An 11,152-nucleotide genomic window follows, 5' to 3' on the forward strand; every position below is an offset into this window, starting at 1 on the left:
TATTTCATAAACCTCAGATATGTAATTCCTAAGTTTGAGGCGGTGTAATATGCTGCCTACCTCCTAAGGCTCATGTTGATGGTATATTTTTAATTTGGGTTAATGTAGGCCATTCATTCCTAGGAGGGAGATTAGAAAAACAATTTTCTAGGGAACATCTGTTTACACACACAGCCTTTTGCAATGGCTTGATTAGGAGCTTGACTAATGACACCAGAATGCAGGCTCATCACAGCCGCCTTCTCCATGATTAAATAGTGGAAATAAGTTTTGACGGCTGACGTCCACTCTGGCCTTCTTAATATTTTAAAATTAATTTGCTAATATGGTCTCAGTTTGTGCTATCTAGTTTTACAGGACAGCTCTTGCCCATCGGGAGCTGGGATCGCTCGCGCTCTATTTTATAGGACGAATACAGTTTTGAAACAGGCTCGTATTTCAGACCATGCAAAAGCAGGTTTTTGGTTACTAAACGCAAACTAAATAAGCTGCATACGTTCTGCTTGCACCGTTTAGTATTAGTGCAGGTTTGTAGCATTGCTGTAAATAGAAATCTAGAGTAAGTCCAATATATCAGCACTGTACTAAAGAGTGTCTCCATGTTTCGTAGGAAAGTACAAGTTATGAACTAAAACAGGCAATAAATCCTCATACTGTAAAGATGAAATGTGCACTTTAACTGCACTGCGATATCAGAAATATGTTGCTAACATAACAATGCAGTTATCACCTGTGCCACATAAGAATCGGATAGGCGCCATTTATTCAAGCATCTTAACGGCTTCCAGTTATATAGTTAGGTGGTGTAAATAATGCTATACTGAAAAATTCCTAAATCATTATAACATTACTACTCCATCTGTAATATAAAAATTACTTGCAATTAATGGTAGCCATGTTTTCAGTTCTTACCTGTTTAGCTCCTGGATGCACATAGTTACAAGTAGATTCTACAAACACTCTCGAAACGGCTGAAACAAAGCTCGGACACGCAGTTTTAAAACTTTTCGGTCCTTCACCTGCTGAATTAGGAGTTGATGAAGGGGTTTAGTCGCGATCGAGACTGGGGAAGTCTCTTGTGAATTATTACATCTGGGCTCTTTGAAGTGCTTAAATGTAGCTCTAGGTGCTGATCACTGGGATTCCAATCCCCCCTTTCACGGACGCAGTTACACAATCCTTGATATGATTTCCTTCTCTGTGTAAAGCAAATTAAACCAAGTGTGGCCGTTACAATCTGCTGGAGAATTTATCCTGAAACCAGCTCGCATTGCCGCTCGAGTGCCACATTTGCCCATATTTTATTTATTTTTGTCTGTGTGAGGATCAGCAGTGTTCGGAATCCTGCCACAATCTTCTGACTTTAACCTTTGAAGGAACAAGAGACAAAACTTTTTTTTCTCCCCTGCCTCAATCCAAGGCTTCAGTCTCGGCTTTAAGAAAATTCGCCTGCAATTTCGGATTAGACAAATACTCTTATTACAAAGGTTAGTGCCACTTGATACCTTGATACTTAACACAGGCTTGATCAGCTCATCTTAAACAGAGACTTCACAGAATAAAAACAGCCAGTAAATCCCTGGTATTGCTATGGAGGTATACTCGATTGTGCTTCACCGACCAAATTAGCATTATGTTTTGTTTGCTTATTGCCAGCTTAAAACCAGGATTCAAAAAAATGTACATCTTAAAATATTATTCAAACGGCCCAGCTGGGCAGTGCAGTCGTATTCCCGAAGGTTTCCATACAGTACTACAAATCTAGTGTTATAAATTAGAAAGGATTGGATGATTAGTACAAGTTTCCGCAAATATCACAGCAAAATATAACCTTGTTATCAATAACTATAACAATAGATGCATAATCATGTATAAACAATAGCAGTCCAACCCAAAACTGTGCAGTCTGTATGCATAATGAAGTAACAATGGCCATGTGGGTTGTGATCTTATTTTTTTTCCGAAGGTATTAGCTTTTTTTTACGTTTAGCAAATACTAATGTTAATCCCGAACAATTTCTAATTATTTCGAATGGTTGGTTGCATCCTTCTTGCTCATGGTAACGAGATCTTATTATCATGGAAATTGTCTGCTTCAATGTAAAATTATCTTCCTTGAAGTTTTCACTTTTCAAACAGAGCAAAAACCAAAACAAAAAAAACTTCTTGAAAAGTGCATTATTTGGTGAGTTGGCGCTGAATTGACCGCGCTTCTTTTGTTATAAAAGGTGCTGGTGTCGATGACTTTAGTGAACTATAGGGAAAGTCTTGTAAGACCTCCCTTTGATGAGCTGGTTCCATATAGTAAAAAATGTAATTTCGTCGTCTGGCGGCCGGTTTCTTTGAACATTAGCTCGCTTTCAGCTCCCGCTTCAATTAGAATGAGTTGATTTTCTGCGAACAACAAAAGGGTGACCAAAGGCTTATTAAAGGTCTTCAGAAGAACTCACCGAACCTTTCAAAAACAGTTAAGGAAACACTGTGCCCTCCATGATATTCTGTTACCGTATTTTATTTGTTCACTAAAGAAAAGTGACGCTTGAAAAGTGGTTTCTTTGATACCCAGCGACCGACAGTACTTGTCTAATTCATTTATTTTCCGCGTCGGCGTATTTTTTCTTTTGAAATTTCGATTAAAGGCAGTCCCATTAAACTTTACGCTGACTATTCCGAAATGTAATTCTAAGTGGGGATTAGGCCGTCATCAATATTCATGAGAACGTACAATTCCGAACAAAACAAAAAAATCTCAACACATATTTCTAGGGGTAATTATTTCGCAAGTAAGAATCGAACTTGGCGAAAAGAAAATCAACACATGTTTAATATCGGTTCCTTTTAGAGATTAGGAAGGCCCGTACCTTTAAAAAGAGAGAGAAGAGATAATCGTTTAATTTGTGGCTAACATTCGTTTAAACGTAAACCAAGTTTAACATGCAGTCTGCTGAAACATTTAAAGCGTACAGGGAGAACCTACCATGATGCCGATGTCTCAATGGACATTAATACATTGGCTTTATTTAATGTAGTGTACACCATGAAGCTCACAACGAAAATTACATGTACAACATGCACAACTATTTAAACACAGTTAGCTTCGCCCAGTTATTCCAGCCCAGAATCTCTATTTGTACACTTCTTCTATAAATTTCACCAGATAAATAAAAATGCTGGATAGGTGGCAATTACACAGATATGGGATGACAGAAAACATACTCTCATTAATGTCTGAACTTTTCAGTCTCACAACAATGTGCTAGTTTAGTGCCTAGACTTCCATAACAATAAATACCTGCAGTATTTAACTACTGCTCAGTAATATTTCTTCATTAATAACTTAGCTTGGTGTATAGAAATTGCTAGTTTAGTGGATTTCCCTGGTAGAAGGATGTGTGTGCTGACCAATTTCAACTGACCTTTTTACCAAGCTCTGGAAGGAGTGTATCACGCCTCTGGGAAAGTAGTGCGCTGGCGTCACCGGGCGATGCGCTGTCAGTCATGGGCAGGGCGCTGGGCGATTGGTCGGCGCCTGCACTGCGTCAGGCGGTTCCGCCAGGCTCGCGCTCACATAGAGAAGGCTGCGCCGGAGCGCGGTGATCAATCTCCATCAGTCTCCATTTACACCGCCAGCAGACAGCCAGGTACAAACACACACTCTCAAACTTTCCAGCTTACTTTCGCTCTTAACTCATTTCAGCCGCGTCACGCTTGACTTCATCAACCACTCTCCGGCGCTTCCAAGTTTCTAACTTTACTACTTGTTTTGTGAAGGGGCGATTACTTTGCCCATCCGCCCCAGCCTAATTTTGTGTCATGTTGTGTTACAGGCCAGAGAAGTGGCTCCTGCTCTCATTTACTGAGTTTATTTGTGTCCAACCGTGTGAAAAAGCTACGCAGGTGAGTGTGAGACTAGCTGCATTTATGGGAAGTGTATTTGAGTTGAGACGATCAGTAAGTTTCTTTTATTAAAAAGGAAGCAGTTTGGAGGTGTGGCAGTTTTAAAATCAAATGCATTTTGTTGTGGTTTGTTGCTAAAGTACAACCGTTTCTGGCGCTGTTTAATTGTGAATGAGTTATTTTTCTTGTCATAGTATTTCTAAATGTTTATATTTGTGCTATATTAAGTAAAGCAATGTATAGCTGTTAGCTGCGTCCAAAGTATGTGGATCGTCTAATTTGCTTCATTTTTCTCACGGAAATTTACAATTGTAGTGTCCAAGGGTCGAATAAAAGCCTTGAATCCACTTACCGGCTAATTGGAGAGGCGTGTTTTCGCTTTTTGTTAATTTATTTTGCTGATAAGGTTTCCCTTTAAATTGTCTCCCCCGAGGTCTAGTCTAAATTGTAATTGACTTAATTTGCACCCAGCGATCGCCTTTTAAATGAGCGCACGGTTTTATCTGGGTCCTGTGGAGGTGAAAATTTGGTTTAGGACACTGTTGATTGCGAATAACTGCAGTTTTGGCTGCCGGTTAATTTTCTCTGCAAGTGCTCTGATGTTATCGTTACTGTTTTGAGTGTGTATTCGATTAAAATGCCCACACTGAATATTCAGATTGATCTAATTGTTTTTTTAATTGGAAGCTAGTTTTTTGGGGGGGAAAGCAAGCTTGATATTTTTTGTCGACTTTATATGTAACTTCTATTATACACAACAGGTTTTAGGATGTGATTGTAACAAATTTAACATTATTAAACGCCAGGTAAAAGTGGTCCCGCAGGTTTCTAAACACTAAGTTGTCTGTTCGATTATATCACTGATTATCGAAGAGTTTAGTCAAGGAAACCAAAACAAAAAATTGTCACTTTAGTTCATCCTTTCGTACTCAGTGATATTTTACTTTGATTCCAGAGGTCTAGTCTTAATTGCAATTGATTTTAATTTGCACACCGCAATCGCCTTTTAAATGAGCTGATGTATATCCAATCCTCCCGAGGAAAGATTAAAAGACTATCAGAACTTCACTGTAGGACAAGCTCGATGTATTTGAATTGTCACTTTTCTCCAGTTTTATCATGAGCCAAGTCACCAGTTGGAATCGTCACTTTAATCTTCTAACCGCCATTACTGTACAATTCGCCTAATTACAAGGTACATACGCAACTTGATAAAAACAAGACATTTTAGGATGGATGAAGTTTAAAAAAAAAAAAAAAAATCAGATACTGTGAAGTAGAGGAAGATTAAAATCCCTCGAACGAGTGCCTGTAATTAAGGAACGTGCGCCTGTAGGATTATCTCATTAGTTCATCAGGACACATCTACAATAATGAATTCTTAATCACATGAATGATTCCTTTAATCGCCAGACATACGCCGGTTGCAATTGTGGAGAACATTCAACTCCAAAAAGTTATACTGGTGATGGAGTGGACTGGCGGCTGCAAAGTTCGAGCTCCCGCTGCCCCCCCTCATACTTGGTTTTATCCCCATAAATGCTTTACATTTTTTAACAAGGCTACAGAAGTGAGTCAGAGTTGGTGGACTATTTAAATTTGGAGTTCTACCTCGCGGTGTAAAAGGAAGATACGTTTTGGGGGCCAGTGCTTGGTCTAACATTTTTGGGAACCTTTTCAGTATTCACTCCACAATAGTTATAAAACTAAGTTTTTGGAACATTTTTCTTGCCTTAATCCAGGAACCAGTACTTTAATTGTGGCCTAGTGGTGCCTGATACAAATAATGTTAGTGATTTTATGGATCTTGTTGACCAAGTTCCATGTCCCACTCTGCGGAAAATGACCAACATTTGTGCTGAGTCCCCGAAACCCTACCGCCATTTTGGATTCGCTAATCTTTTAGACCATTTCCACTTTACCAGAACAGTAAACTGTTGAATCCAAAATCGACATCCTCCTGTAAGGAATAACTTGAGGCTCCGGCCAATTTTTTTTTTTTTAAACGCTGGAGTAGAAACGGCCAATTTTTCCAATCCTTGTGGATGCTCATTAAATGTTAATTTCAAAAAAAGTTAATTTCAATGCAGATTTATTGCAGGGCAGATGAGATTAATATTTAGATCTGTTCACTGCATGATTGCTGACTCTCAAGCCGAACAATGATTAAATGTTTCTGAACTATCCCGTGTTCTGTAATTAACACAAATCTATTAAATTGCGGTTTTCTGCCCACCTGTACCTCGGACACGTCAGTCACGGCCATTCATGTTTTCCATACTGAAATGCAATGACTTATTTGACTCTAAAGCATTCTATCCTCTGATTATAACGGGCCTTAGTAAAATATGTAAAAAAATATTTTTTTTAGCGAACACGAAAGCTGACGAGGATCGGACTTGGGGACCATCCGAACTGCAACCGGAAACTAGATTTTAAGTTTTGAAGATTTGGAGAGCAGATTGTACAGTTTTTAGCATGATGTCATACCTCAAACAGCCTCCCTATGGCATGAACGGCCTGAGCTTGACCGCACCTGGCATGGATTTGCTGCACCCGTCAGTCGGGTACCCAGGTAAAGGCAGCCACGCGCACAGACCACTCCAATATTTAAATGTTTAATATCAAGTTGCAATCTTAACGATGCAGAACATTTCGTCAAATATTGTAAACTTGGAGGCTTTTTATTTAGAATTGTAAAGTTTGGATTCAATAGCAACCTTGTAACTTACACAGTAATCTTGGTGCATAACTTTATAATGCGGTTTTGGTGGGGTTATATTCTCAGTATACGGGGAATGGGGACTAATTACCGGGGTATTTACCTTTTTTATAACGAAAGCAAATAGTTGTGGAAGATTGAACTCGTCAATCTTTCTAACCACTTGTAGCGACACCGAGGAAGCAGAGACGAGAACGCACCACTTTTACCCGCTCCCAGCTCGACGTGCTCGAGTCACTATTTGCAAAAACTCGATACCCTGATATATTCATGAGAGAAGAAGTGGCTTTAAAAATTAACCTGCCTGAATCTAGAGTACAGGTAAGCCTTTATAACGATTGGAAACAATTATTTGCATCTGCGATGTGAAGTAGCCAATAATGTAATTCTAAATGTCTGATTTGTGGTAGCGACACTTAAACCTTCTCAGCCAGGAGAATGCAAGAAATGGCCAAAGATTGAATCTATAATCGCCACAAGGAAGCGCAGGGCCAGCTTTAAATCGTCTGCTACGATTTTGCAGTGAGATTTTATGCTTGCGGTATCTAAAAGATGGTTCAAATGTGCAGAAAAGTAAAGTTTTGCTATCGCTCTTGGCTCTAACCTGCCAAGTCCTGAGCGGCCCCTAGTGGAACCGCCTCGGGGTCAACCGACTCAGTGCCGTCGCATCAGGCGCTTGTCGGGGTTTCAGGGTTTGGGGCGAGTATTTTCCTGTAATGTCTCGGGCATCAAGCGTTTTGTTTTTCAATATTGCAAATTGGGGGAAATATGAAAGATCGCAAACAGTTGTAACTATGTATTTCAAGTTACATTCAAACACCAAACGACACTATGCTTAACGTCTCAAACCGGCATAACATTCCGCGTTCTGGAAGTGGATCTTTCCGATTGAGACGGTTGCTTGTGAAGCATTTTCAGACCATATTTGGTTAGAGACAGGTTAAGATTTTGCGTGCCAGCGATTGGCTACGGCATGTTTGCAAAACAAACCGACATGCAGGTGTATTTCATAGTTTATACTTAAAAGAAATCTCCGCACCTATGTTGAGAATATTTTGAAAACTTTGGCTGCATAAATTATCTTCCAATATATTCGCCAAAATCAATTTAAAAGATGACCCTATCCAACACGAAGCCCCACATTTCTGCAATCTTAGCTGCAGATATCTCGGTCACTTCTAAGCCAACATCAACAAACCAATGTAATTGTTGCTACTAATACTTGCGCCAGTCAGTGGTTTTGGGAGACCCCGCAAAGTAGGATTTTGAAATGTGGAATCGAACTCCGACTCAGGAAAAAGTAACTGATGCAAAATGATTTAAAATGAATCGAGGTGAGCAACACAAATGGTTTGACTAGAACTCAACCAGTATTGACACTGGTCCTCTGACCATTACAGCAGTGGCGTGAGGAATCCCACACCTTAACGCTGAAGGTTATAAATCGGCTTTAGTCGAAATTATCCCATTTAGTGCATTAGAATGTGTTTACAGGAAGTACTGGCATTTTGTATGATGGGACGGGCTGTAGTGACCAATGAGGTTGAAAATGGGACTGAGTTTGTATAAACTTTTTAATTAATCTGGCACCAAGATGTAACTTTTATTGGGGGAAATGTGATGCTGGAAGCCAAGATCTGTAAGCAACGCGTCTCGCGTGTTTATGCGATTATGGACAGATTATAAAGGGATGGCGAAATTTGTGAATGGCGATTGGACTGCACTCTCCTTACAATCTTTTAAGGAGATTAAAAACCCATGTGTTCGGGTTTTTAACCTTCACTATGATTCGAATTGACAATCCCAGAAAACCAGCTAAAGCAACAAAGACTTGGTGGAAAATTAAGGCCGATAAAGCTTTTTCTGTACGAGTAGTGGGGAGAAACATGAGCGAGTTTGAATAGTTTAAATGTTGCCTTTTCCAGCCCTCTCGCCTAATGCAAGTACATTTTTATCGGAGTTTTGCACTTTATTTAGGAGAGGGTTAAATAAAATTGGACAAAAGGCTTTCATCCAGTGAACCCGCAACGGGATAAAACTTGGAGCAGATTAAAGGGGAATTTGACAAGTTTATGCAAGAAAACTTCGCGCCGACTCCTAACTGGGAAAAGTCGTGCGGGCGCCATTCCCTGATGTAGCAATAATGCAGTTTTGTCCCAATTCCCTCCTGGTCTGACTAGGTGTGGTTTAAAAATCGTCGCGCCAAATGCCGCCAGCAGCAGCAGAACGGAGGCAGCGCCAAAGCCCGGCCGGCCAAGAAGAAATCGTCGCCGACCCGGGAGAGCAGTGGCTCGGAGAGTAGCGGTCAGTTCACCCCGCCCGCCGTCTCCAGCTCTTCCAGTTCATCCAGCAGCGGCCCCAGCACCAACGCCAACAGCGGCCCGGCCTCCTCCGTCCTCAGCACCCCCGCGTCCATCTGGAGCCCGGCGTCTATCTCCCCGGGGGCCGCAGTCGGGGAGCCTCTGGCCGCCAGCGCTTCTTGCATGCAGCGCTGCTCATCTTCATCCTCTTCCAGCGCCTATCCCATGGCATACGGTCAAAGCAGCGGCTATACCCAGGGCTACCCGCCCTCCTCCTCCTACTTCGGCGGCGTGGATTGCAGCTCGTACCTGGCACCCATGCATTCACATCACCCACACCACCCCCACCACCAGCTGTCTGCCCACGGCGCCGCCCTCAGCCCCATGAGCACTTCGTCCATGTCTGGGCATCACATCAGTCAGAGCGCCGCTCACCACCATCACCACCACCATCACCAGGGCTACACGGGGCCAGGACTGACATTCAACTCGCCCGACTGCTTGGATTACAAAGACCAGACCTCCTGGAAACTCAACTTCAACACAACGGACTGTTTGGATTACAAGGACCAGACCCCGTCCTGGAAGTTTCAAGTCTTATGAAATTGTGGTCGACTTTAATGCACCAGATTTGAGTGTTTTCACCGTGTCTACAAAACAGTTTTAAGAACTTGTTGCTTCTGCTGGGCAGGTGTCTGAAACTTCAAGTTGTACTGTTTTACTAAGACTGGTTTTATTTCCATTCCCTCCACTTTTCACAGACAATCTTTTTAGGTGTGACAATCAGCATGGTGTCTGTTTTGAATTGGGTAATGATGAGTGCCCGTGTATGTGTTTGGACTTAGTCAAGTAGACAAAACCAATCCCATTGTCATGCCACAGGACACAAACATGCAGCTTTACTGTACAACAAACCTGCTCAACTTTCCAATAAAGTGTATTCAACTAAATGTCCGCCAGATTGCTGTACTTTAAAATCTATGGTGATTTCGTTTGATTAACGCTGATCTGGTCCGCGGCCGCAGAAAGCAGCTGCCACTTTTGTAAAATATATATTGGTCAGTTGCATTGACCTTTTTTTATTGTAGCTAATTGAATTCGTCCAAATTAATTAGGAGACGAAATAAAACGAATTCTACCCGGATTAATATTCCTTTTGCCAAGTGTGTATAAGAGTGCGGTAAAGCCACATAAAAGGTGAATGTTGTTGTCATGCCTCTGAAGGTATTCGATCTAATTCACGTTAGTACACGAAGCATATTGTGTAGGTAGTGTTGTAGTGGAAATACCATATTTCAGATAGGGGATAGCACTTGCACATTTGTGTAAATTATGGTCGCGCTGATTTTTGTCGCTAAATGAAATTATTTTGCGGATTAGATCTTTTCCTATCAAATAGTGTTGAAAATATTTAAGGCACCGCCGTTATATACATATATAACGTTATATATAATTAAATGCAATTAAGGAGAACCCCGTGTCTGCGTGCTTGCTGTTTTTCCTTTTCGAATTAAATTTTATGGGATAATCCAAATGACGTATGGAATTTACATCGAAATATTTTAATTGCTTAAGTTTTGGGAAACGCGAACGAAACGCCCTGTTGCTGACTGGAGGAAACTCTCAATTCGCGCGCTCTCCATTCATTCCCATTCTCTCCCCATTCTGTCTCATTCGCGCTCTCTCCCTTTCTCTCATTCATTGTCTCTCTCCGTTCTTTCTCTCAAGCTGCCTTTCGTGATTTTAACTTAAAAGTTGCTCAGTTATATTTCGTACTTTTACTTAAAAATATATGCCACACTTTTTTTTTAAAACCACACCTGGAGCCGGTAGGTCGCTTTAAGTAACGCAGCAGAATTATAATCCGTCCATTCATCGAGGTGAACCACCGCGGCGAGTGTTTATATATCGACTGTAAAATATAAAATGATATAGTTTTTACGTTGAAACCTGCCGTACCAGGTTTGTATGTAACCGGAATGATCCAGTGATTAATTTAGGACACATTTGCTCAGTGTTTTATCGGGTCTCTCTCTCCATAGAATAAAAATGACCTCCTTAAAATGATCTGTTAACTGCAAATTAATTCAATACTTTGCATCTTAAAAGAAGCCGAGATTTGAAGTTTTTTAACATGTTTAAATGTACTCACTCCTCCCCCCCCCCCCCCCCTTTACTGAGATTGTAGCCTAAGCAAAGTGCAAGTCTTCTAACTAACACTCGGGCTCTAGAG

At 41.0% G+C, this 11,152-nt stretch overlaps 1 protein-coding gene across 1 annotated transcript; it reads left to right on the forward strand.

Annotated features, from left to right (window-relative positions):
• The first annotated feature begins 3,533 nt into the window (after positions 1-3,533).
• Positions 3,534-9,869, forward strand: otx1 (orthodenticle homeobox 1). Its single transcript, XM_085981576.1, has 5 exons — positions 3,534-3,641; positions 3,828-3,897; positions 6,269-6,472; positions 6,789-6,940; positions 8,800-9,869. Exons 3-5 carry the CDS (start codon positions 6,376-6,378, stop codon positions 9,520-9,522), a joined length of 972 nt encoding a protein of 323 aa, XP_085837702.1. The 5' UTR covers positions 3,534-3,641; positions 3,828-3,897; positions 6,269-6,375; the 3' UTR covers positions 9,523-9,869.
• The last annotated feature ends 1,283 nt before the right edge of the window (positions 9,870-11,152 follow it).

This window comes from Somniosus microcephalus, chromosome 3 (assembly GCF_052327205.1).
Source record: "Somniosus microcephalus isolate GS21.2 chromosome 3, FLI_Smic_1.0, whole genome shotgun sequence".
Classification (NCBI taxonomy): Eukaryota; Metazoa; Chordata; class Chondrichthyes; order Squaliformes; family Somniosidae; genus Somniosus; species Somniosus microcephalus.